Raw genomic sequence first — 25,558 nt, 5'->3', positions numbered from 1 at the left:
AAAGCTGGATAAGATTTTCTAGGTTCAGGAAGGCGGCCTCAGCATCTGTGTAGAACGTCATTTTCCCCAATCCGGCGTCCTCCAGATGTGTTGGACTACAACTCCCATCATTCCCAGCAAGCATGGCCATTGATGGGTATTGTAGTCCAACACATTTAAAGTTTCGGAAAGGCTGGATTAGATTTTCTTGGCTCAGGAGGGTGTCTCAGTGACTGGTTGAGTGTGGTTTGTTGTTGAACTGTGGGTTGTTTGTTGAACTGTGGGTTAGCGTGTTGTCTGAACCCAGAACATTTTTGGCAGGGTGGCTTGTTAACCATGCAGTGTGCCCTCGAACAAGCCAGTGTCTCAAACAAGCCACCTTGAGAACCCAGGTTTTGTTGCTGGGTTGTTCAGGGTGGTTATCGAGCCACCCCGCCAAAAAATGTCCTGGGTTCAGACAACACACGAACCCACAGTTCAACAAACAACCCATACCCAACCAATGAGTGTGGGTTAGCGGGTTGTGTGAATAGTGGTTTTGTGGGTTTCAATTGTGGTTTTAATGTTCTATATATTTTAAATTGTTTTATTGTGTGTTGTTTGGTTTTAATTTTTGTGAACCACCCAGAGAGCTTCGGCTATTGGGCGGTATAGAAATGAAATAAATAAATAATAAATAAATAAATAGCCCCAGTATCTGTGCAAAAGGTCACTCGACTTCTTCGCAGTATGTGGAATGAAATAGAAAACAATCACTCTGGGTCTATTCCCACCTCACACCCTCCAAACTTGTCACCGACTTCTGCAGGCAGTGTAAGCGGCTGGCATTTCCTGAAAGTGCCAGCATTCCTAACACACTGTAAGGAGGCAAAGTGAGAGTTCCCGCCGTGATGACTTGTGGGGCAGGATTTCTTGAATGCGCCCACAGCAAAACCTGCTGGAGAAGAGAAAGAGGATGCTCCCAGAGGGAGCTCCTAGTGCTAGCGATCAAAAGCCGGTGGGCTGCTATTCTGTCTTTTCTTCCTTAACAGATTTTTCTAGTTAAAAAAAAAAAAGACCAAAGGATTGGTGGGACAATTTGGGAGGGTTACAAGTAGAAGATGACGACATCTGGACCCCCTATAAAATTCTTTGGTTATGGCAGGGTGATTGCAGGATAAAAGCTTTGTTTGGCAGCACCCATGGAGACAGGGTGGCCAGATGTCCCACTTTACAGAGGACAGTCCTGTATGTGAAGGGATGTCAGAAGACAAACCTCTGTTTGAAGGCATCCTCTATTTGAGGGGCTGTGAAGTCCGAGTCTGGTTTTGAAGATAACTGTAAGAAGGGAAACCAGGGCCTTTCAGTTGCCCATCCGCAGTTAGCATCTGAACAGCAAACTTAGCCGGTGGCCAGGTCTTCCCCATTAAATTGTTTTTTGGGGGGGAGGGAAGGTGATGCATTTCCTCTTTTTTGCTGATGCATACGTGGCCACCCTAAATGGAGGACGTGACCCACATAATCGGGTTTTGGGGTGTGTAATAAATGCACATTTGAGATTCAACTTGCTGCTTGCAGCACATTGTCTTCTCGACAGGGCGCGCTTCTGTTGTAGGAGTCTGGTGTTTTCTGAGCACTTGAGAAATGGGATTTTTTTAGGATGAGAAAAAGTAATACTCTTGTTTGTTTGTGTATTATTTATTAATCAAGTTTTCATGCCACCCAATAACAGATGTTCTCTGGGTGGTGGACAATAACATTTTAGAACCATAAAAATTACCTCCGCTTCATTGGGCTTTGCTTCTCCCCCAACTGTCATCCAGCAGCCTTTCCATCAGGGAAGAGACAGGAAACAGGGCCGCTCTGTCAGCTCAGCTGAGAGATTAGTCATTTTTGGCTCCTGTCTTAGTTCAAACTGTTTTCCACTTCAGCTGGCCACAATAACAAGGCCAACAATGGTGGGCTGCTTTACAGCCATTACAGCATTATTATGGCTGGTCACTATAAGAACTTACATTGTTAGGAACTGGTGCCTGAGTTTTCTTATTTTCCTTAACCCGCCTCATCTTTTTTTCCTTTTGTGTTGTGTCTTACTGGATTGTAAGCCTGAGGCCAACGACGGCCTCGTTTTGTATTAGTCTGTAAGCCAGTCTGGGCACCTTTCTGGCTGGGGGGGCGGGCAATTATAAATGCTTTCCATAATAAACAAACAGTAAAACCAGCAAGTAGGAAAGCAATAGGATAAAACCAACCACAATATAAAAAACAGAAAAATAAAACTAGCAGCAACAGCAGCAAAATGTTTCCACAGTAGGTCTAAAAGCACTAAAAATTAAACACCTGGGAGAATAAAAAGGTTGTCTGGTGCAGAAAGAGCATAGCGTGGGCACCAGGCAAGCCTCTTCGGGGAGGGTGTTTAAAGAACTGAGGGGCCACCACTAAAAAGGCCCTCTCTCTAGAGGCCACCCTCAGCATGTCATTGGCTGGGGGCCCAGATAGTCCATTGGCTGCTCTTTTGATTGACACACAGAGAATGTGAACGAGTGTGTTCCTGGATATCTGTTGGACGTTTCCTTTAATACTTTTAGTGGTGGATTGTCTTGTCTACCCCATTCCTTTTTAAAAGTGGAGTTCTACAATTTTCCCACCTGTACATGCTAGGAGAGAAGCAGAGTAGCCCTTATTCCATTCTTCTGCTCTCAGAAAAGGTTTCAAGATACCAAGCTGTGTCACTTCTCTCTGTACTCAAGTCCTGCTCACTGTAGTGAGCGCTCAAGAAAACGCATCATCCTAGAACCAGAGCAAGAGCCCCTGTCTCCACATAACGCCTTGCTGCCATAGAACAGAATATTTCTGCACTGATGCCCCGATCTAATTCTACTTTGTGCTTCAGAAAGGCATTTAGTTACAGTAGAATGTGGCATTCAAACACACATCCCATTGAAAGCAATGTGGTGCAGCTAGACAGCATCCCAACTAAGAGGCACATTCCATTGTGCATTGGATGCGCACCAGAATTACATCCCCAGTTCCTGAGCCAGGAAGTGAAAAGTGAACTTCCCTAGATCTCCTTAGCAGGACATAAATTGGCATAACTGAGCTGGCTTCTTTCAAAGAATTTGGGGAATTGTAGCTTTCTGAGAATGCTTTAAATGGTGAGAATGCTTAAAATTCTTCAAGAGATACCTTGGGGGAGCCCCAGGATTTATTGACTGGGAAACCCCATGAGTTAACTTGTTCAGATTTCCAGTGAAGATGATGGGTGAGTTGCTGACAACCCTCAGCTTCTCAAGAAAAAATGGGAACCAATGAAAGGGAATTCTCTAGAAGCCATTTCTTATCAGGTTCAGCAGCATCTTAACATGGAAAAGGCCATGCCTGAAGGTCTTGCAATGGTTGTTCTCCTGTTAGATATCCTGTTTAAGCTGCATCTCTTTTATTAGAAGTAGGATATCTGTTCCGTTAGCCAGGATAACCTTTACCCTTATCTAGCAGCTATAGCCCATTATGGGGACAATAGCAATCTTTCATTTTATAATACAAATAAACCCTGCTTTTATCTCAAAACAGAAGGCAGAAATGAATAAGCAAGGCTTGTCAAATGACCGGAGTGATTTCTTCTTGCCACATTTCCTGCTATTATTTCTCTCGAAGCTACTGCCAAGGTATGACCTACTACATCATGCTGCTGGGTTTGTTTACCTCTGCTTTCCCCAACCTGGTGCCCTTCAGATGTGTTGGACCATGCTGGCTGGGAAAGATGAGTTGCAGTCCAACACATCTGCAGGGCACCAGGTTGGGGAAGGATGGTTTCATCTTCAGTTTCTTTTTCTCCCCCATTTTAAATATAACACCAAAATGCAGCTGTTGTTTTTACACTAGGGATATTGGAGGAATAGGTTCAGGGGGTAGAGTTCGCCAAGCTTTCATCAGGTCACCTCCCTAGACTTTGGGTCATTTTCCCACAAGCTGGCCCAGCTTGATCTCCATCAGCTCGGGCCAGTTCGTGGATTTTCAAGTGTGTGTGTGTTTTTTAATGTGTAAATAGAAATGTGTGCAAGCTGCACCTGCAATTTGTGCAAATGTTGGCTGTAATTTGTGCAAAATGTGGCCGCGATTTGCGTAATTTGCACAAGTTGCAATAACAATTTGCACAAAGTATGCAAATTGCAGCCAAAATTTATGCAGATAACACAAATTGCTGCTGCAATTTGCACAAATTGCTATTTACCCAATTTTAGTTTTTTTTAAAAAAATCAAAGTTCCAGGATTTGGGGAAGAAATCTGCGGTTCGGCTTGTAAATGCAAGCTGAGTTGGGGGCACCACGGAAATCTGGCAGACCCTCAAATGGCTGGATTTCCCAGCAATGGACATCACCAGGGGTAGGCAGAAGGTCAATCCAGATCTACTGGCAGATATCTCGGTGATTTTCAGTACATTGGCACAGATTTCCCGATTCCCAATTGTTTCAAAATAGCAGCAACAAAATGATACTTGTCAGCCCTAAATTATTCTACAGAAACAAAGCAAGCTTAGGGGAACCAGGAGTGGGATTCTGTGTGGCTGGACTGCAAGCTCTATCCAGTTCTAGTACCCAAAACAAATTCCTGGGCTCACAGTTCTTTAAGAGCATAAGAACATAAGAAGAGCCCTGCTGGATCTGACCAAGGGTCCATCTACTCCAGCGATCTGTTCACACAGTGGCCAAACAGCTGTCGCTGAGAGCCCATAAGCAGGACATGAATGTAACACCACCCTCCCACCCATGTTCCCCAGCAACTGGTGTACATAGCACAGATATAGATATTAGAAGTAGCACAGAGCCATCATGACAAATGGGCATTGCTAGCCTCCTCCTCCAGGAATGTGTCCAATCCCCTTTTAAAGCCATCCAAATTGGTGGCCATCACTACTCCTTGTGGTAGCAAATTCCATAGTTTAACTCTGCGCTGCGTGAAGAGGTCCTTCCTTATATCTGTCCTGAATCTCCCACAATTCAGCTTCATGGGATGACCCCATTGGGTTCTAGTATTGCGAGAGAGGGAGGAAAATGTCTCCCTATCCACATTCTACACACCAGGCATAATTTTGTACACCTCTAGCATGTCTCCCCTCACTCGCCTTTTCTCCAAGGTAAACAATCCCAGCTGTTGTAACCTTTCCTCAGAGTGGAGTTGCTCCATTCCCTTGACCATTTGAGTTGCCCTTTTCTGCCCTTTTTCCAATTCTATAGTATCTTTTTTAGGTGCGGTTTAAATTCTGTGTCTCTTGCACCAGGCTCTGGTTGATAGATCTTGATTGATCTTGGTTGATAGATCTTGGGATTCTAGTGGAAAACAAAGTTGATCCCGCGAGCCTGAAATCTGCCTACTCCTGATTTACCCTACCCTGTTAACATAGTAGCTCTCATGTCAGTTAACACCTTTTGTAGACTAACTTTCCTGTAGACTACAGTTTCCTGTAGACTAACTTTCTTAGGCTGCAATCTCATGCATGTTTAGACAGAAAAAAGTCCTACAGCTCCCAGCATGCCCCAGCCAGTCACGGATAATGGTTGTGAAGGCCTAAAGGGCAGTAAAGAATTAAGGAGTGCATGATTGCTGTGAAGCCACTCTGGAGATGATATGATGTATTTCCTCTTTTTTATCAATTACCACCCTAAGGGTGCCTCCAGTTTTTATTCTTAGTGTGGCTCATTTATTTTGGTTGATTGTTGTTGGGGGCTAATTTTATGATTGTTGTGAGGCACTTTGGGGGGCTTTGGGGATCAAAAAACAACAGGCACATTTTAAGATAAATAATATGTTTCTGTTCAAAAGGCAGCTGGATTCTGGCAAGCCCTTGGTGGAGACTGGTTCATCTGCTGTCCCCGTCCCTGACGCTGGAATTGGGTGGAAAGGAGGCTGTCTGTCTGTCTGTCTGTCTGTCTGACCTCTTCCACTCCTCGCTACAGTCCTCCATTACGTCATGGATAAAACTCCCCCTGGTAACTGGGGAGGCTATGAGGTTGCTTGGCTACCCATGCCTTGTTAGGCCATTTTCCCCCTTCAACACAAAATGAGGCCTGTCTGCAATGAATCAGTCCACCAGCATGCATTGTCTTGTGGCATTTTAGGATCGTGTATACAATGCACACAGCTTTCCTGTCTCCCGGATCCACCATCTCTTTTGTGCTGATTAAGCAGTTTCAGGCCCTGTGCACTTTGCAGTGCACTTGAGTGCAATTAATTAAATCCAAAACCAAGGAAACAATACACGTTATCTTGAAGAGCCCTTGTGTTCATTCCAACCAAAGATCCAAAAAAATCTGCTTAGAGTGCTTGAGTCATCATTTCTGTTCATGAATCAGAATGAAAGCTGTTTTCAGGTGGGTGTTCTTGTTGTTTTACTGCCTCAGACAGAATCAGAAAAGGAACTCAAGGCTGTAAAATGGTTCCCGTAAGGTTCCGGCACTAAAGCGATCAGTCTGTTTCCCCCCAAAGTGGCAATGGTCACCCCCAGTAGCATCTATTTTGTTGATGTGAAAGTCTCTGTGTGCCCAAATGTGCCCTTTCTTTGGAAACATATGGACCTTGCACCCACTCTGTGATCAGGCTGGGATATTGATCCCTTTTAAATAAACACTTGTTTTCCTGGAATGCACAAAAACCAAAGAACGAAAGTAGGGGGGCCGTTTCTGCCTCACCAAAGAACAAGAAATGCATTGCCCAAAAAGAAGACACAGGTTTGCATAAAATTTGCAACTGCTAATTTATATGTATAGATGCAGATTTAATAGGGAAGACTGTTACCAGATACCTGTGTGACTGTTCAGTCTGCTCTCCAGGCGCTAACTCTGGACGGGCACCTCAAAGGCCATTGCTCTCCTTTCTGAGTGGCTTTATCTTTAAACCGGACTTAGACCTGGCATAGCCCTTCAGATAGAGGGCACCTTCAAATTGAGGACTGTCCTTTGTAAAGTAGGACACATGACCACCCTAAAAGAAAGATGAAACGTAAAAAACTTTGCACCTAGGAAAGCTGAATTTTGCAACCTGTAGAAATTACACAGATCAAGCAAATGTATATATTTTGCATCATTTAGGGTGCAATCCTATGGCTGCTAGTCAGTGGCTAGATGGCCACAGAATAGATCGTTTCCCAGAGAACTGACCCCCACCCCCTCCCGTGCCGCCTTGTAGGCAGCGCAGATTGGTCCCGCACTCCGCGCTTGTAAGAGCAGCACAGAGTGGTGAAAATGGGGCATTCCCGAGGGTGGGGCAGGCCAGGGAGGCTGGAAATGCTGGTAGGACACATCCTATGTGTTGTCTGGCCGCCGCTTCCCGTGCTCCGAGGTCCTGTGGCTAGACAGCCGAAATCAGCTGTCTAGCCGTGAAAGAGGGCAGGGGGAGCGAGGAGGAGATCTCACCACTCCTAGGCGGTCACCCCTGGGGTTGGAGGCAACCATCGATCCACACAGGACTGTGTCCTCCGGTTTTCTCTGTCCCAATACAGGTGTTAAATGAACACTGCAAGGCTAGAAAGACTGCTTGTGGTGTATGGCCACTGTGCTTATCTAGTATACATTGGATCTTTGAATACAAACATCACAAGCTGTACACTTGGCCTATGTATGTATGTATGTATGTATGTGTGTGTATATATATAAACAGTACTGATGTCAAGGGTCAGCATTGCTGGTCACTTTCTGAGGCCTACCTAGGGTGGTCAGGTGTCCTCTTTTACAGAAGGTAGTTCCTGTTTGAACATAAGAGCATTAGAAAAGCCCTGCTGGCTCAGACCAAGGGTCCATCTAGTCCAGCATTCTGTTCACACAATGGCCAACCAGCTGCCCATGGGAAACCCACAAGCAGGACATGAGTGCAACAGCACCCTCCTGCCCATGTTCCCCAGCAACTGGTGTACATAGGCTCACTGCCTCAGATACTGGAGGTAGCATATAGAGATCAGGACCAGTAGCCATTGATAGCCTTCTCCTCCAGGAATTTGTCTAACCCCCTTTTGAAGTCATCCACCTTGTGGAAGTGAATGCCATAGTTTGAAGATGTGCTGTGTGAAGAAGTCCTGAATCTGTCCTAAATCTTTTCTCTGTCCTGAATCTCCCACCAATCAGCTTCATGGGATGACCCATGGGATGACCCATTGGTGATCTCTCACCAATCAGCTTCATGGGTTGACCCCACTGGGTTCTAGTATTATGAGAGAGGGAGAAAAATGTCTCCCTCTCCACTTTCTCCATACCAGGCATTTTTGTACACCTCTATCATGTCTCCCTTTATTTGCCTTTTTTGTAAGCTAAACAAGGGTAGGTGATCTGGGAAGGGATGCGGTTTAGTCTCCCCAGGGGATGCAAGTGGCTGATACACTTTAGGAAGGGATGTGGTTGGCTAGTGCTGAGTCCTTTTTATGTTTCTTTCTTTTCTTTTTTTAACTAAATGATAAGCTGAACTCTCGAACTTGAGATGACTTTTTCTGAGCTTTAGTTTATGAACTACACCATACAGCCTAAAACTTGAGCATACACTATACCCAAACTGAAGCTAGCCTACTTTTTTTTGTTTTGTTTCTAGCAGGCTCTTCCTCTAGTTAGCCCTGTACAGAGATGCTTGTCAGTCTAGAACTATGTATTCCTTTTATTGCCCCTTTCTAAGCTTGGGTTCAGTTTAAATATGTGGCTGAGGTTCCCCTCAACCACTCAGGAATCTCTGTTATGGCAGGGCTGCAAGAACTATACGTTCTTGCTGGATTCCCACCCTGCCCCTGGAATTTAGCTCCCAACTGTAAATTTGCAAGGGGTTACCCTTCTCGGGTTTAGCTCCCTCTGCTGTGCCCTTGTTTTGGCTTCAGCTAATAATTTATGAGTTTTAAATGATTACCCGAGGTCATTTAATAGATATATAAGTAATTACACTTTCCGTCTCATCACACAGGTGCTTAACTCACTTGTGTGCTGACACTTTGTTGCTGGGGCTGAGACGCTTCAGCACTGGGGCTCCGCATGCTCGGAGAGCAGGCTCCCTCACAAGCTTGCCTCTTTATATAGCTAGTGCTCCTTATCCTCTTTCTCATCCCTGACACCACTTGGCTGCTTGACAGGCAGACAGCTGGTGAGCAAGGAGGCACTGGCATCTCCTCCTCCTCCATTTCACTACCCACCATTGTCTGGCCCAGAGCAAGAAGAAGGTGAAAAATTCCATGAAAGGGGCAGGGCAATGGCACAGAATCAAAGCCTCATTTGGAAGCACCCTTCAGTAGCAATGCATTTCAAAAAGATTCTCCTAAATTCAGTTCCTGAAAACCTTTGTAGGGCGTGGGAACCAGGAGTGGATTTTTGTGTGTGAAGGACTTGCGAACATGGTTCTAGTACTGATGATCACCAGTTCCTGGGCTGAGCATGTGCTCAGAGGCACCGTATTCCTTCATTCTTACTGTACGTCCACCTGCCTGAGACGCTATTTTGTACCTGGTTCCGCTTGGTGGACCTCAGGGCTGTTAAAAAAAAATAACTTGACCTTTAAAACCCTATATGGTTCCGGCCCAGCCTATCCCAAGGAGCGCCTCCAGCAACACCAGACAGGCCGCTTAACAAGATCAGCCTTGGATGGCCTTCTCTGTCCCATCAGCCAGGACAGCTAGACTGGTGGGGACGAGGGAGAGGGCCTTTTCTGTGGTGGCCCCCACTCTGTGGAACTCCCTCCCTAGGGAACTCCGCCATGCCCCCTCTTTAATGAGCTTCCGCCGTGCATTAAAAACGTGGTTGTTCAGGCAGGCGTTTGCGGTGGGTTAGGGTATTTTTAGAAATATGATGCTTTTAATGTAGAATTTTATTGTTTTAAACTGTTTTTATTATTGTACATTGCCCAGAGTGGCTGGGTGACCAGCCAGATGGGCGATTAATAAAATAAATACATACATGCACACACACACACACACACACACACACAATGTAGGCTGGTGGTTCCGATGTTAACGGAGTGGTGAATCTGCTCCAGGTTTCAGTCAGGACCAGTCAGAACTCTACAGGAGTATCCAAGGTGCAGCAACTTGAATAGCTCCTTTAGAGTTTGAGTGGTTCTGACTGAAACCCGGAGCGGATTCACCACTCCGTTAACATCGGAACCACCAGCCTCCACTGGCTTCTGTGCGACACTGTATATATCTTGACAAATAATAATAATAAAAATGCCAAGTGAGGATAAGACATGGATCTGATGAAGTATACTCCAGTCTGCACAAGCTTGAGCCACAATAAATCTGTTCATCTTTAACATTGCTACGCAACATTTATGCGTGCGGTTGTGGTATCGCTGAAAGCCACTTTGATTTGTGTTGCAATGGATGAAAAACATCCCAGTGCAATTGTTAGTAATGCAGTGAGGGAGCTGTGGTATATTCCAAAGAGCTGAGGCCTGACAAATCCATCTGTGTGCAAGAAAGGGAAACGGTGCCTTAAACATCCTGCCGCAAACGTGACCCGGTGTTTCCTTTTTCCTTTGCCTGCTGACTGGGGCATTTCCTCTTCCTTGCCCAGACAGGTTTGAGCTAGCATTGCTGGGTCTTATCTGGAGAGTACAGTCAAACCCCACAACTATGAAATGCTCCGTCGAGCAGGGGAAAATCCAAGGAGGCAGACAACTTTTCTCTAGCCCAGCCTGGAGATTACAATGGGGGGCGGGGGGGGGGCGGGGGAAGCAAGGCACTACTGTTACTCCTTGAAGGATCCCCTTTTGTCTTAGAAACAGCTGCAAAACAAGGAATCAGCATTTTGCAATCGGTTTCTAGGATATACCAGGAATATTTTATTCAATATATAATATAAACTCATTCTCTGAGTGTGCATCCTTACGTAGCCGAAACAACATCAACCCTGCACAGGAAGGCTGTATCAAGAGGCTCAGGGAAATCTCAAGCTTTGCATGAGTACAAAAATATTTAGGGTGGGGGAAAAAGAGGCAGCGAGGGAAGGAACGACTCCGATCAATTGAGCTTGGACACTGAATTTATTTCCTGTGCTGCTCAGGATTGTAAGACAACCTTCAAGACCCTTTCTTCAACAGCAAGTGCTATTTCACAGAGCAACAGTGAAGGGAATAAAGTGTCCCAACAGCCCAATCTAGCTCTAATCCGCGGAGGCTGGTGGCTCCTGTTTCGGTGGGGTGGTGAATCCGCTCTGGGTTTCAGTCAGAACTCTAGAGCTAGCAAAAGTGCTGAATGCCACCCCCCAAAATGGCTTCAGCACTTTGGATAGCTCCTTTAGAGTTCTGGCTGGCTGTGACTGGAATCCGGAGAGGATTCACCACCCCATGAAATTAGGAGCCACCAGCCACATATGGTTACCTATGACTAGTCATGCCAGAAAGTACATCCCATTGAAAGCAATGCAGTGTAGCTGGGCATTGCCCACAGTTGGATGCACATCCAGTATACCCTCTAACTAGCTCCCATTGAGGTCAATGGCTCCAATGGCTAAATCTGGACCCAACTGGTTTCTGACTTTATTAACCTATGGATTTAAAACATCTGTATCTTGTCTTTCAGTAAAAACAACTTCCGAGATATTTCTGTGCATGTCTCTGTTCCTCTGGATTAGGCTGCCAAGGTTGTATGTTCAAGCCGAGAATAAAAATTGTGTGTGGCACGCTGCAGAAAGTAAGTAATGTATAGATTGATCCAGAATTTCCTTTGTAGATAAACACCCATGAATACCTGCCAACCTCATGCATCTGATGAAGTGGACTCTAGTCCACGAAAAGAAAGTTGATGCCATAATAAATGTATTAGGGCATGATCCTATGCATATTGAGACAGAAGGAAGTCTTACAACTCCCAGCATTCCACAGCCAGCCATAGCTGGCTGGGGAATGCTGGGAGTCATAGGACTTTTTTCTGTCTCAACATGCATAGGATCACGCCCTTAGTCTTCAAGGTACCACAAGACTCCTTGTTGCCTTTGCTGCAACAGTCTAACACATCTAAAAGGTAAAGGTGTCCCCAACCAGTCGTGTCCGACTCTAGGGTGCGGTGCTCATCCCCATTTCTAAGCCGAAGAGCCAGCGCTGTCCGAAGACGCTTCCGTGGTCATGTGGCCGGCATGACTGAACACCGAGGTGCACAGAACGCTGTTACCTTTCCTGCCGAGGCGGCACCTATTTATCTACTTGCAGTTTCTTGCTTTCGAACTGCTGGGTTGGCAGGAACCTATTCCTAACACATCTGTTCCTGTGGAAATTGTCTGTTCCTTCTATGTAATTGTCTCCTGGAGTCATCACATTTTAATGTGCATTGTGAAAAAAAAAAATGATGGTTTTGATTGGAGACAATGATTGCTTATTTTGAAGGGGGCTGTCCCCAGTCATGGAGATATATGAGACAGGGTAGTCCAAAGCTTATTTGGGGAGGTACAGTGGCATATAAATGTTAGGTCCTTCATCAGTTTACTGACTGAGCTCTGTTTCAAACTTTTGCGCAAATGGGGAAGCTAACTACTTGCAGCATCGTGGCAGGCTGGGGATGAGAAGGATCTGAATACAGGACCTTCTAAGAAGCCAATGCAAGGATTAATTTTTCTATAGCAGCCTTCCCCAACCTGGTGCGTTCCTCATGTGTTGGACTATAATTTCCATCATCCCCACTTGCTTTGGGGATTGGCTGCTCTACAGTTTCTCCCCCCTCCCCCCTCTATATCCAGAAAGAAAGTATAGAGCAGAAACTATAGAATCTCTCCCTCTCCCTCTCTCGTTTGCAATATAAATAACCCAAGCAACAAATTACAAGCTGGTTTTGATACTTTCTACTCAAAAAAGGCATGCATGTAAAAAAGAGAAGTGCGCATTTACAGTTTTCAAATGAAATGAATTGAAATGGATCCAGATTTACACTGGATCAACTGCACTGATGGACTTCCCCAGTCCTTCCTTTCCTTCATTGGCTCCCTGAAAATATTACACAGAGGCAGGAGACCCCTGCTGAATAGGGTGAGCTGTGATGTGTGCGCGTGTGTGTGGAGGATCCCCCCCCCCCGAATTAGACAGAGGTCCCATTCTCTTGCAGAAGGCCCTTTCCTCTCATGGCAGGCACATTCTGGATCCAGTCCATGGTTTTCTGTTTCCTTTTCAAGGTTCCAGTTGTGAAACAGAAAATGCTGCTCTCCTATCGTGTATATATGCTCTTTTTGTGACAATGTGAGCACGTGAGCAAAGGATAAGCAGGAAGGGGATCACCACGGAAATAACTTCCTTTGCTGTTACTTGGTTCAGAATCACCTGGAATGTATCCAGTAGCCACTGCCACCCCAGAGATGGGCAGAAGAGAAACCATGGGTGGAAAGGTTGATACTTAGCACCCCCTTGCTATTTCCCCTGCTAGGGAACTAGGGAACCTAGTTCCCCCTGTAGAAAGACACATCATGACAAGACCAAGGTTTTTGGATTCTACAGTAATTAACACTGAACTATCCACTCTCAAAAGTGAATTAGGTTGCAATCCTATGCATGTTGAGACAGAAAAATGTCCTACAACTCCCAGCATTACCCAGCCCTAGGACTTTTTTCTGTCTAAACATGCATGGGATTGTGCCCTAAGTAGTCTTTCAGCGTGGCTGGCTGGGAATGCTGGGAGTTGTAGGACTATTTTCTGTCTAAACATTCATAGGATTGCACCCTAAGTGGTCTTTCAGCTTGGCTGGCTGGGAATGCTGGGAGTTGTAGGACTATTTTCTGTCTCAACATGCATAGGATTGCAGCCTTAGAAACAACACTTTGCCTGAAGGTTCATTTGACCATCCACCCTCTTGCCCTTGCTGACCAGCATAAAAGACTTTGAAATGTAACTCTTGTCTAAATCTGCAAGAAAAGAGCTGGCACCTTCTGGTCTGCCTCCAGCATTTTTTTCTCCCATTGTTGTTCATTTAAGTTTCACTTGTTTTGGCCTGTGTTGAAAACATTGCCTTTTACAGCCTGATCCCGGGCATGTTTACTCAAGCAAGTCCTACTTTATCCAATGGGGCTTTCTGTTTTGAAGCAAGTGTGCATTCAATGGCCTGCTCCGTATCTGCCTTGATGGTTTTGTACAAATCTCGTCACCAAAGAATTAAAAAATGCAACGAAGCTTAGGAAGTTGCCTTACACAGGGTAAGACATTTAGGGTGCACTTCAATGCATGTTTAGACAGAAAAAAGTCTTACAACTCCCAGCATTCCCCAGCCATCAAGTCCACAACTGTCTACTCCAGGGGTACAAAAGGTGTGTCTTGCGGGCCACATATGGCCCTTCCACAGCACTGCCAGGGGTTTCCCTTACTGGTGCTATTCTGCTCTAACTGGCAATGACTCTTCAGGGTCTCAGGAAGAGAAAGGTCTTTTTCTTCCTTTACCTGATCCTTCCAACTAGAGATGCCCAGGATTGAACCTGGGACCTTCTCCATGCAACTCATATGCCCCGTCACTGAATTATAGTCCTCTTCAAGACAGAAAGATTAAATAGCATGAAGGCAGGGCTGGGGGACTTTTGGCCCTCCAGATGTGGCTGGATCACAACTCCCATCATCCCTGACAATTGGGGTCAATGGGAGTGGGAGTCCAACCACATCTGGAGGGCCAAAGGTTCCCCATCCCTACTTTAAGGGATAGCTGAGATGTGTTAGAACATAAGAGCATTAGAAAAGCCCTGCTGGCTCAGACCAAGGGTCCATCTAGTCCAGCATTTTGTTCGCACAGTGGCCAACCAGCTGCCCACAGGAGACCCACAAGCAGGACATGAGTACAACAGCACCCTCCTGCCCTTGTTCCCCAGCAACTGGTGTACAGAGGCATGCTACCTCTGATACCGGAGGTAGCACATAGCCATCAGGACTAGTAGCCATGGATAGCATTGTCCTCCAGGAACTTGTCTAGCCCCCTTCTAAAGCCATCCAAATTGGTGGCCCTCTACCACTATATCCTGTGGTAGCAAATTCCGTAGTTTAACTCTGCGCTGTGTGAAGAAGTCTTTCCTTTTCTCTGTCCTGAATCTCCCACCACTCAGCTCCATAGGATGCTGCTGATGGGTTCTAGCATTATGAGAGAGGGAGAAAAATGTCTCCCTACCCACTTTCTCCACTGTTACATTGAACTCACACCTGTGACCTTGCTTATTGTTGTGTCGCTGCTGCAGAGGACGGCAGAGATCCTAAGGCCTCCTACGCAGAAATAAGGTTAGCTGGAATACATTATTTCCAGAGAGGGAAACCGTGTTAAGCCTGTTGCAGCAAAAACAACCAAGAGTGTTGTGGCACCTGAAAGACTTAACAACCGCATTATGGCCTAAACCAGCCTTATTCCCAGTCTGGTGCCCTCTGACTGCAACGTCCATGGTTATGCTGGTTGGGAATGATGGGAGATGCAGTCCAATATGTCTATCATCTTCAGAGGTCCTTCTCGAGGAGCCCCTGACAAAAGAGGTAAGGCAGGTGGCTACCAGGAAAAGAGGGCCTTTTCTGCTATGGCCCCTTGGCTGTAGAATGAGCTCCCTAGGGAGGTTTGCCTGGTACCTACGTATGTTGTACTCTTTCCGGCACCAGACGAAGACCTTTTTATTCTCCCAGGCATTTTTAGCATTTTAGTATCCATTTTTTCTAGCTCTGCTGTCTTAAATCTGTGTTTGCGTTTTAAATATCTGCTCCGCTGCTAGGTTTTACTGTGGTTGTATTTTTATTCTGTAGTCTTAATCTATTAAATTTTATATTGTATTTTCTGTTGTATTTTTGTGCTTTTAATTTTGTAAACTGCCCAGAGAGCTATGGCTATTGGGCGGTATAAAAATAAATACATTTTCATTTAAAATAAATACCCCAGCAGTGGGGTAGTGGTAAATGTTGAAGTGTAGGCACTCATCATGACATTCTCCTAGCCACGTCCCCAGGGAGAGTCCAAAACCGCAGGCCAGCTGTGTTGATGCATATCAACAAACCCCATCTAGCAGTTTTCATCTCCACCAGGAACAGATAAGGCTTAATTCAAGAGCAAGCCCCCACAAAATACTTCGCATTACAACAGGGAACAGTATATCCTTACTGAGAACGTTCTTTTCCCCTCAGCTACTGTGAGGATTGCAGCTGAGCTCAGAGGGAACAGGGAAGGGTGGGAGGAGTGACAGATGACTTCATCGTCCTGCTCATCAAAAAGCGCTGTCTCTGCTACACAAGGGCCACCAGGTTGGGGAAGCCGGCATCAGCTTTCCTAGACTACAGTAAATGAAATTCCCTTGCATGCAGTGGAGGCTGGTGGCACCTTGGAGAGCTCCTTTAGAGTTCTGACTGAAACCTGGAGCGGATCACCGCCCCACTGACCTCGGAGCTGCTTCCATGTAATATACGTTTGTGATCGGGCTTTACATCTTCCCCGCTTTGTAGTGTATTAGGTAAGCCCTTCTTCGGGATTCCTTACCCTGGCACCAAATAGGAGAGCAAAAGATGTATGGAGAAGAGATGCCAGTATGTGTCTGTCTGTCTGTCTGTCTGTCTGTCTGTCTGTCTATCTATCTATCTATCTATCTATCTATCTATCTATCTATCTATCTATCTATCTATTGCATTTATATCCAGCCTTTTTTCCTCTTGCAAGGAACCCAAGGCGGCTTACATTATCCTCCTCCTCTCCATTTTACCCTCACAACAACAACCCTGTGAGGTAGGCTGGGCTGAGAGTCTGTGACTGGCCCAAAGTCACCCAGGGAGCTGCTATGGCCGAGTGGGGACTAGAACCCGGATCTCCCAGCTCCCAGTCCAGTGCTCTAGCCACTTGGAAAGAGTATCAGACTAAAAGCTCAATCTAGCCCAGTATCGGGCTTTCCACAAGGCCCAACCAGATGCTCCTGGAACTCCTCCAAGCAGAACACCTCTGCTGTTGCATCTGGTGTTCAAGGATAAACTGCTTCTGAACACAGAGGCTCCATACAGCCATCAATAGCCATTGATGAGACTTCTCCTACACGGATTTCTCTCATCTGCTTTAAAAGCCATCTAAGCCAGGGGTTCAAAAGCCATCTAAGCCAGCTTTCCCCAGCCTGGCCATGATGGCTGAGAATGTTGCAGTCCAACACAAGTTGGGGAAGGCTGATCTAGGCTCACCACATTTTGTAACAGCAAAGCCCATATGTCAATTGCATCTTGCACCTATCCTGAATGTATGGCCAATCCATTTCATTGAGTGACCCCCAAGATTCTCTTATGGGAGAAAAGCTCCGCTCAAGCCACTTTCTCCACAGCATGCGTCATTTTCGGCCTCTCTCATGCCACCCTTGTGGTCTTCTTCTGAAACCCCCCAGAATGCCGCAGCCTTATGCACTTGCTCCAACCCCTTAATCATTTTGCTTGCCCCTTTCTGCATCTTTCTCACTTCTACACTATCCTTTCATTTCAAGCAGGTGTGTTGAACCTTTTTCAGCCCAAGGGCCAAATGCTATTTCAGAAAAGCATGGGGGGGGGCGCTTTTGTGGTGGTGGTGGGGCAAAAATACCAGCATATTTGAGCTTAAAGCTTTTACTGGCTAACCCATAGGAGAGGTATTTCAAGCTTTTAGAATGGGGGAAAAGAGCTTGCACAAAAGCTGGGAGATCACCAACTGATTGGTCGGGGAAAAGGGGGTTCAGGGCCGGCCCTACCATGAGGCAGAATGAGGCAATTGCCTCAGGCAGCAGATTGTGGGAAGTGGCAGCAAGGTGTTGGAGGAAAAACCTGAGTGCCATGCAGGTTTTTCCTAAATTAGCCTACTGCCTTCAGGTGTGGTGGAGGATGATGTGCTGTCATCAGTGTTGAAGACCGACCCATCTAGCAGGCCAGTTGGCTTTCATACATGGAATCTTGGAGAGCCAGGATCTGCAGGAGAAGCCACCACCCAGGGAAGAGGGTGTGCCTGCTGCTGCCGCCACCACCACCACCACCACTGCTGTCCCTGTGGACTCCTGCCTGGCAGTATTTGTAAGGGGATGTATTGTTTTGTTTTTTAATTGTTGGTGAGGGGTGGGTTTTGGGGGGATTCTGTGTTTTTAGGGGTGGGTAGCCTGCCTGATAGGTGGGAGCGAGGGGGCATGTGTCCACTTGACGGAGGCAGTGGTGGGAGCGTTGGGGGCCAGAACATACCGAGACTGGGCTGCAGGCGCTGGCGGGGCACAAGGGGCAGGCCATGCCAGATAAGGGGAACAAGGGAGAGATGCGTAGTATCTGTCCCCTGTTCTGGGCCTGTCCAGAGCCAAAGGATGGCTGGGGGAGGCGTGACTCCATCTTCTGGCATTCGTTTGCTGCTCTGCAATGCCAGGTCTGTTACCCAGAAAACCTCCCTCATCCATGACATGATCCGGGATGAGCGTGCAGACCTGGCATGTATTATGGAGACCTGGCTGGCTGAGGCCGCTGCTCCAGCTCTGGCGGCCATGTGTCCAGCCGGATTTTCATATGCTCAGCAGCCGAGGGCTGGGGATCGGGGAGGGGGAGTGGCTGTTATCTACCGGGAGCCCTTGGTCTTCACCAGACCCCCTCTCCGGGAGACCAAGGTTGCTGAGTGCATGTACTGGAGGTTGGGCCTGAAGGGCAATCTGGGGATTCTACTTGTGCCGCCCACCCCACTGCACGACTGACTCCCTGGCCAAGGTGCTTGTGATGGTCTCTGATGTACGTGATGCACCTAACTTATTGGTGTCGGGGGACTTCAATGTACATTCAGAGGCCGCCCTCACGGGGGCACCTCAGGACTTCTTGGAGACCATATTTCCTGGGAGCCGCACCCTATTCCAACTGGGCCCACCCAGGTAGCCGGTCATGTGCTAGACCTTGTGTTTGTTTCTGGAGAAGCGGGGAGTGATCTGGAAGTCAGGGGTATATCCACCACCCCCTAATCATGGTCAGATCACTATCTGGTGACGCTAGACTTCTTGGTTCCACAACCCCTCCGCAGGGGTGGAGGACCCACTAAAATGGTCCGCCCCAGGCATCTTATGGATCCGAATGGATTCCTGAACTAGCTTGGGGATTCTCTGGAGCACGCCAACGGCCACTCGGTCAAGACCCTGGTGGGTGGCTGGAATGCCGCAATCACTGGGGCATTAGATCGGGTGGCCCCGAAATGCCCTCTCCCCCTGAACAGGGCTCGGACTGCACCATGGTTCAATCCGCAGTTACAAGCTCTGAAACAGGAAGTGAGACGGCTAGAGCGCCGGTGGCGGAAGTCTCGCTCCAAAGACGATCAGACACGGGCTACAGCTGTATCTTCAGCCTGTCACGTGGCAGTGAAGGCAGCAAAAAAGGAATATGATGCTGCCTCTATCGTATCTGCAGAGTGCTGTCCCAGGGGGCTGTTCCAAGTGGTCCAAAGCCTGGTTGGTCCAGTTGCTCTGGAACTTCTGGAGCATTCTAAGGCCTCCTGTGAGGCCTTGGCAAAGCAATTTGCAGATAAAATTGATCAGATTAGGAGTGTTATTCCATGCGCTGTGGATACAGTTAGCAAGCAAGAGGTGGTCTGTGGCAAACTGGTTTTGTGGGATCGGTTCCAGCTTCTTCCTCCTGATGAAGTGGACAAGGTGCTTTCATCTCTAAGGCTGACCACCTGCTTACTTGATCCTTGCCCATCTTGGCGCTTTATGAGCTGCAGAGAGAGGCTGGGTGAGGGGACCAGGGTGGTGGTGAACGCCTCCCTTGAGGAGGGAGCGATGCCATCACCTCTCAAGGAGGCAGTGATAAGACCACTTTTTAAAAAGCCCTCCCTGGATTCCCAAGTTCTGTAAAACTTTCGCCCAGTTTCGAATCTGCCATTTTTGGGCAAGGTGATTGAGCAGGTGGTGGCGATGCAGTTGAAGGCACACTTGGAAGGAGGCGATTATCTAGATCCATTTCAATCGGGCTTCAGGCTTGGGCATGGGACAGAAATGGCCTTGGTCGCCTTGGTGGATGATATCAGGAGGGCTTTGGATAGGTGCGAATGCTCCTTCCTTGTTCTCCTCGACCTCTCAGCAGCTTTTGATACCATTGACCACTGTATCCTCCTGGACCGCCTGGAGGGGTTAGGCATTGGAGACACCGTATTACGGTGGTTCTGGTCCTTCCTCTCTGGCAGGTACCAGAGGGTAGCACTGGGAGAGGAGGTCTCGGACCTGTGGCCGCTCACTTGTGGGGTGCCACAGGGTTCCATCCTCTCCCCGATGCTATTTACCATCTATGTGAAGCCGCTGGGGGCTATCATCAGGAGGTTTGGGGTGCGGTGTCATCAGTATGCGGATGACATGCAGCTCTACCTCTCGTTCAAATCTTCACCAAGGTTGGCCGTAGAATCCCTGTCCAAATGTCTGGAGACGATGAGTGGCTGGATGGGGAGGAATAAGCTGAACCCTGACAAGACCGAGGTACTTTTGGTGGGAGACAAGAGGAGGTTGGGGGATGTTGACCTGGTCTTGAATGGGGTACAGCTACTCTTGAAAGACCAGGTCAGCAGCCTGGGGGTCATTTTAGACTCCCAGCTGTCCATGGAGGCTCAGGTGTCGGCTGTGAGCTCGACAGCGCTGTACCAACTCCATCCGATATGGCGGCTGCGCCCCTACCTTCCCAACCATCTGCTCCCATTGGTAGTACATGCCCTGGTCTCCTCTCATCTAGACTACTGTAATGTGCTCTATGTGGGGTTACCCTTGAAGGCAGTTCGGAAGCTGCAGCTGGTACAGAACGCGGCGGCTCGCCTGATTAAAGGCAGCTGCTGGCATGATCACATCACTCCAGTGCTGAAGGAGTTGCACTGGTTACCAGTTGTTTTCCGGGCTAAATTCAAGGTGTTGGTTTTGTCTTTTAAAACCCTATATGGTTCTGGCCCAGCCTATCTTAAGGAGCGCCTCCAGCAACACCAGACAGGCCACTCAACAAGATCAGCTTCGGATGGCCTTCTCTGTCCCATCAGCCAGGACAGCTAGGCTGGTGAGGATGAGGGCCTTCTCTGTGGTGGCCCCCACTCTGTGGAAATCCCTCCTTAGGGAACTCCACCATGCCCCCTCTTTAATGAGCTTCCACCATGCGTTGAAAACTTGGTTGTTCAGGCAGGCATTTGGGGTGGGCTAGGGAAATTTTCCCCTTCATGGATCACTGCCTTGTTGTGGTGAAGGGGCTTGCGTAACTCAGGGAAGCCATAAGCTATGCTGTGCAGGGCCACCCAAGACGGACAGGTCATGGCGGAGAGTTCTGACAAAATGTGGTCCACTGGAGAAGGAAATGGCAACCCACTCCAGTATTCTTGCCAAGAAAACCCCATGGAACGTACACAAGGCTAAAAGAGATGACGCTGGAAGATGAGCCCCTCAGGTCGGAAGGTGTCCAATATACTACTGGGGAAGAGCAGAGGGTATTTCCAAGTAGTGCCAGAAAGAGTGAAGCGGCTGGGCCAAAGCCAAAAGAACACTCAGCTGTGGATGTGTCTGGTGGTGAAAAGAAAGTCCGATGCTGTAAAGAACAATATTGTTTAGGAACCTGGAATGTAAGACCAATGAATCAAGGTAAGCTGGAGGTGGTCAAAAGGCCTGGCGTGCTATGGTCCATCACGAAGAGTCGGACACGACTGAACAGCAACAAGGGAAATTTTAGAAAATGATGTTTTAATGTGTAATTTCATTGTTTTAGAACTGTTTTTATTATTGTACATCGCCCAGAGTGGCTGGGTGACCGGCCAGATGGGCTATTAAGAAATTAAAAGAACAATCAAACGGTAGAGAGTGCTATCTTGGTCTTTGCTTCAGGCTGCTTGCTGAAAGTTTTGTGGGATTCTACACCCCCGGTTTAAATCCATTGAAGAACTGATTGGTGTTATCATGAGGTCCTGCCCTGCCGCTACAACACTTTGGGGGTTTGCTTTTGTTCTGTTTGCTGCTGCAGACATTTTAAAGTCTCTTGACTCAGAGGAAAGGCTGGCTCAGATCTGAGATTTACTTCCACCAAACACACAGTCAAGATTGGGATGTTTAAACATAGCTTCCTTCTGGGATTTGTACTTTTTGCTACAGAAATCTGCCTTCTTATGGATTTCTGTCCTCTGGCACAAAACGGAAGAGGGAGCGGTGCACAAACAAAAGCACGTGAACAAAAGAGATACCCATTTGTGTCCTAAAACGAGCCAGATGGTGGAAGTCAGCTACTAAAATCTTGAGCAGTGGGCTGGAGTCCACACCACCCCGCCCTTGCTGAATTGGCGCTAATCGCCTTGCACCGCCAAGCAACCGTTTGGGCTTTTGAAGCTAAACAAATACTCAGGATCCAGAATGGAAACAAACGGAGGCTACGGAAATTGGGCTAAATTTCAAAACAGTCCAAGGGCAGCCACAAAAAAGGCTGCAGAAAGGCATCTGTTCCTTTCCTCCCAACCGAGTCTACCCCAAAAGAACTAGTATGCTCTAATAAATGTGTTAGTCTCCAACATCCCCCCTTTCTTTTTTTTTACAGAGTTAGAGACAGCACAGCAAGGCTCTGTTGCAAAAGCCGATTCCCAAAGCAGCAGGGAAGCTTAAAAAGCAAACAAATTCAGGCTTAAACATTGGTAAACTTTTTGCTACCTGAGCAAACAGTTTTCTTTACTCAAATCTCATCATTTAAAAAAAGAAGACACGCAGTCATAGCATATATATATATATTATAAATATACAGATATATAAAATATACAAAGATCTTTGATTTGAAAATACTGCTCAGAACTAGAGGATTAACTAATGGTATGAGACGTTGTAAAACCCAGTACCAGTGTGGTCTCCCGTGCCAATCGCATTGACATAAACAAGGCTTATGGAAAAGGAAAGACGTCGTAAATTAAGAGGGCTGGGGCAACAGTTTGATCTGGAATGAAAACTTTGACCAATTGATTGCTCAACCAGTTTTTGGAACTGGGATGGATTTTATTTGGAGGCAAGAAGTTAAATCAATACTGAAATGGTTATTAAAAAAAAAAAAAGCCAGGTCATTGCTTCTATTCCACAACTGAATATTAACAGTTACATCATACACTTAACGAAACACATTTAAGGTGAGTTTATAGGAGGGAAACCTTACCCAGCAAGTGCCCTGCAGTTTGACCACAGAGTGGCTATGATCCACGAGCCCACTTACTCTAACCCTGACATAATCCCATTGACTTCAAAAGCTGGTCCAATGTAAAGCAACTTGGAATCGCAGTAATACTCCAGTTTACTCCCAAGCATGTGATCCGAGAAGAGCTATAAAAGAATTTGCTTAAAAAGGTCTCATCTGCGTTTCTTCCCGATCAAATGAAGCTCACCATTTGAAAACAACTGTTTAACATCTTAACATTATTGCTAAATTTTTCATACCCAACAAATCCCCTTGATCATTCAGAACATTACAAGCAAAGAAAAAAAAAAAGGTGACGGTTATCTTTACAATCAGTGAGTTGTATCCAGTGTTATGTACAGCAGACCCATTGAAATGAATGGGGCTTAAATTAGACCAAAATTGGATAAATCCAGAATAAAGATGGCTATTCTTGCCAAAGATAAACTGCCCATCCATTGCCACCTGTGTGTGTGTTTTTTTAATTTAGAGTACAAACTCTTAATTTACATATAAAAGTAGAGGGGTGTATGTGTGTGGGTGCGCACACAATCCCCCCATGCTGCCAGTTCAGAAGCTACACAACTAATCATTTCATGAGGACTACTACAATGCGGAATCCGAAAAATAATCATAATTAAGAGTCCATTGCCATCCGTTTTTTCTTTTAAACTTTAAGAGTCCAAACTCTCAATTCACGTATAATTTAAAAGAAACAGAGGCATGCGTATGTGTGAAATCCCCACCGTGCTTCCAAGTTCAGAAGCCACCCGACGAATCTTTTCGTAAGGACTAGCACAACGCGGGATCCAAAAAACTAATCACAATTAAGAGCCCCTTGCCATCTGTTCTGTATACAATTTAGAGCGCAAACTCTCAACTCGCACGTAATTTAAACAAAGCAGAGGCGCGGGAGCAATCCCCCCCCCCCCATGCGTCCAGTTCAGAAGCCACTCAGCACGTTTCCATGAGGACTAGTACAACGCGGAATCCGGACAACGATCTTAATTACGAGTCCTAAAAGCCAATGAAGAATTCCTGGATAGTTTTTCTTTTTCGAAGAGTGTCTTAAAGGCAGAAACGCTGTTAGCAGGAGGAGGGGGGGGGCGCCGAGCGCCGTCCAAACCGGCCCCCCGCCCGCTCGGGCGCCAGGGGACGCGCCCTCCGCCCCTCGCCAAAGCTGGGGCTCGCGCGCCCTCCCCGTCCCCCGCGGGGCGCGCGCCGCTCGCTCGCCGCCGAGCCTCAGACGTAGTTCTTCTTGTCGTAGTCCCCGCTGGCGGGGGCGGCGGCGGGCCGCCGGGGGGCCGCGTACTTGACGGGGAAGGCGGAGAGCTCGCCGCGGCGCGCGCTGGAGCCGCAGATGAGCGCGCCGCCCAGCAGCAGCAGGGCGGCGGCGGCCCAGCCGAGGTAGAGGGCGGCGCCCATCTCGCGCTTCTGCGACTTGGGCACGCCGGGGTCGTAGAAGTCGCCGATGATGAGGTGCGCGAACCAGGAGGGCGGGACGAGCACCAGCAGGCCGCAGGCGGCGAAGAGCGCGCCGCCGGCCGCCGCGACCCAGTCCTTGAGGCGCCCGCCGCGCAGGCAGGTGGTGCACTGCGCGCCCGCCACCGTCACCAGCAGCGCCGCCAGCCCCAGCAGCGCGCCCATCACCATCAGCGTCCGGCCCGCCTGCAGCTCGGCGCTGAGCGCCAGCACCGAGTCGTACACCTTGCACTGCATCTGGCCCGTGCTCTGCACCACGCACGACATCCACAGGCCCTCCCACGTGCTCTGCGCCACCACGATGTTCGCGTCCACGAAGGCCGTCACGCGCCACATGGGCAGCCCGGCCACCAGGATCGCGCCGGCCCAGCCCACCACGCTCAGCGCCAGGCCCAGCAGCTGCGCCGCCGCCGAGGCCATGCCGTCTCCGCGCCGCGCCGCGCGCCGGCGCCGCCGCTCCTCCGGCTTCTCGCCTTGCCCTTTCCTCTTCTTTCTCTCCTTTCCTCCGGCTTCTCTCCTTTCCTTTTCCTCTTCTTTCTCTCCTTTCCTTCTGGTTCTCTCCTTTCCTTTTCCTCTTCTTTCTCTCCTTTCCTCCTGCTTCTCTCCTTTCCTTTTTCTCTTCCCTTCTTTTTCTCTCTCCTTTCCCTTCTTTTTCTCTTCCCTTCTTTTCCTTTCTTCTCTCTCTCTCTCTCTCTCTCGTCTGGCTCTTCCTTCTCTGCCTCGGCTCTGCGGCGATGCCCTCGGCTTCTCTCGCTTCTGGGCAGGTGTCCGGCGGGGGCTTCTTTTATACAGAGCCGCGGCAAGCGTCCAGGCGAGGCTGATGCCAAGCGGTCCAACAGGAGGGAGGGGTGGGGGATTCCCCTCCCCGTCTTCCCTCCCTCCGTCTCTCCGGACAGCCAATGGGAAAAGAGGGACGGCCTCGTGGCGGCCAATGAGGCGGTGGCCAGGCAGTCGTCGAAGAAAAGGAAAGGATGAAGCCAAAGAAGCGTGCGAGTGAGTCACCGTTAGACGGGGCGGATGATGGGGATGAGCAAACTCCGGGCGCCACGGGGGTCCTCC

General features: G+C 48.0%; 1 protein-coding gene across 1 annotated transcript; it reads right to left on the bottom strand.

The window, feature by feature from the left end:
* Positions 1-21,550: 21,550 nt before the first annotated feature.
* On the bottom strand, positions 21,551-25,298 carry CLDN5 (claudin 5). The gene has a single exon (XM_084820440.1). The coding sequence runs from the start codon at positions 24,917-24,919 to the stop codon at positions 24,260-24,262; it is 660 nt and encodes a 219-aa protein (XP_084676566.1). The 5' UTR covers positions 24,920-25,298; the 3' UTR covers positions 21,551-24,259.
* Between the last annotated feature and the right edge of the window lie 260 nt (positions 25,299-25,558).

This window comes from Heloderma suspectum, chromosome 13 (assembly GCF_057233095.1).
Source record: "Heloderma suspectum isolate Gila_16-S chromosome 13, 16-S_ref, whole genome shotgun sequence".
Classification (NCBI taxonomy): domain Eukaryota; kingdom Metazoa; phylum Chordata; class Lepidosauria; order Squamata; family Helodermatidae; genus Heloderma; species Heloderma suspectum.
The sequence above is the reverse complement of the archived record's forward strand: the minus strand, read 5'-3'. Positions and strand labels throughout refer to the sequence as shown.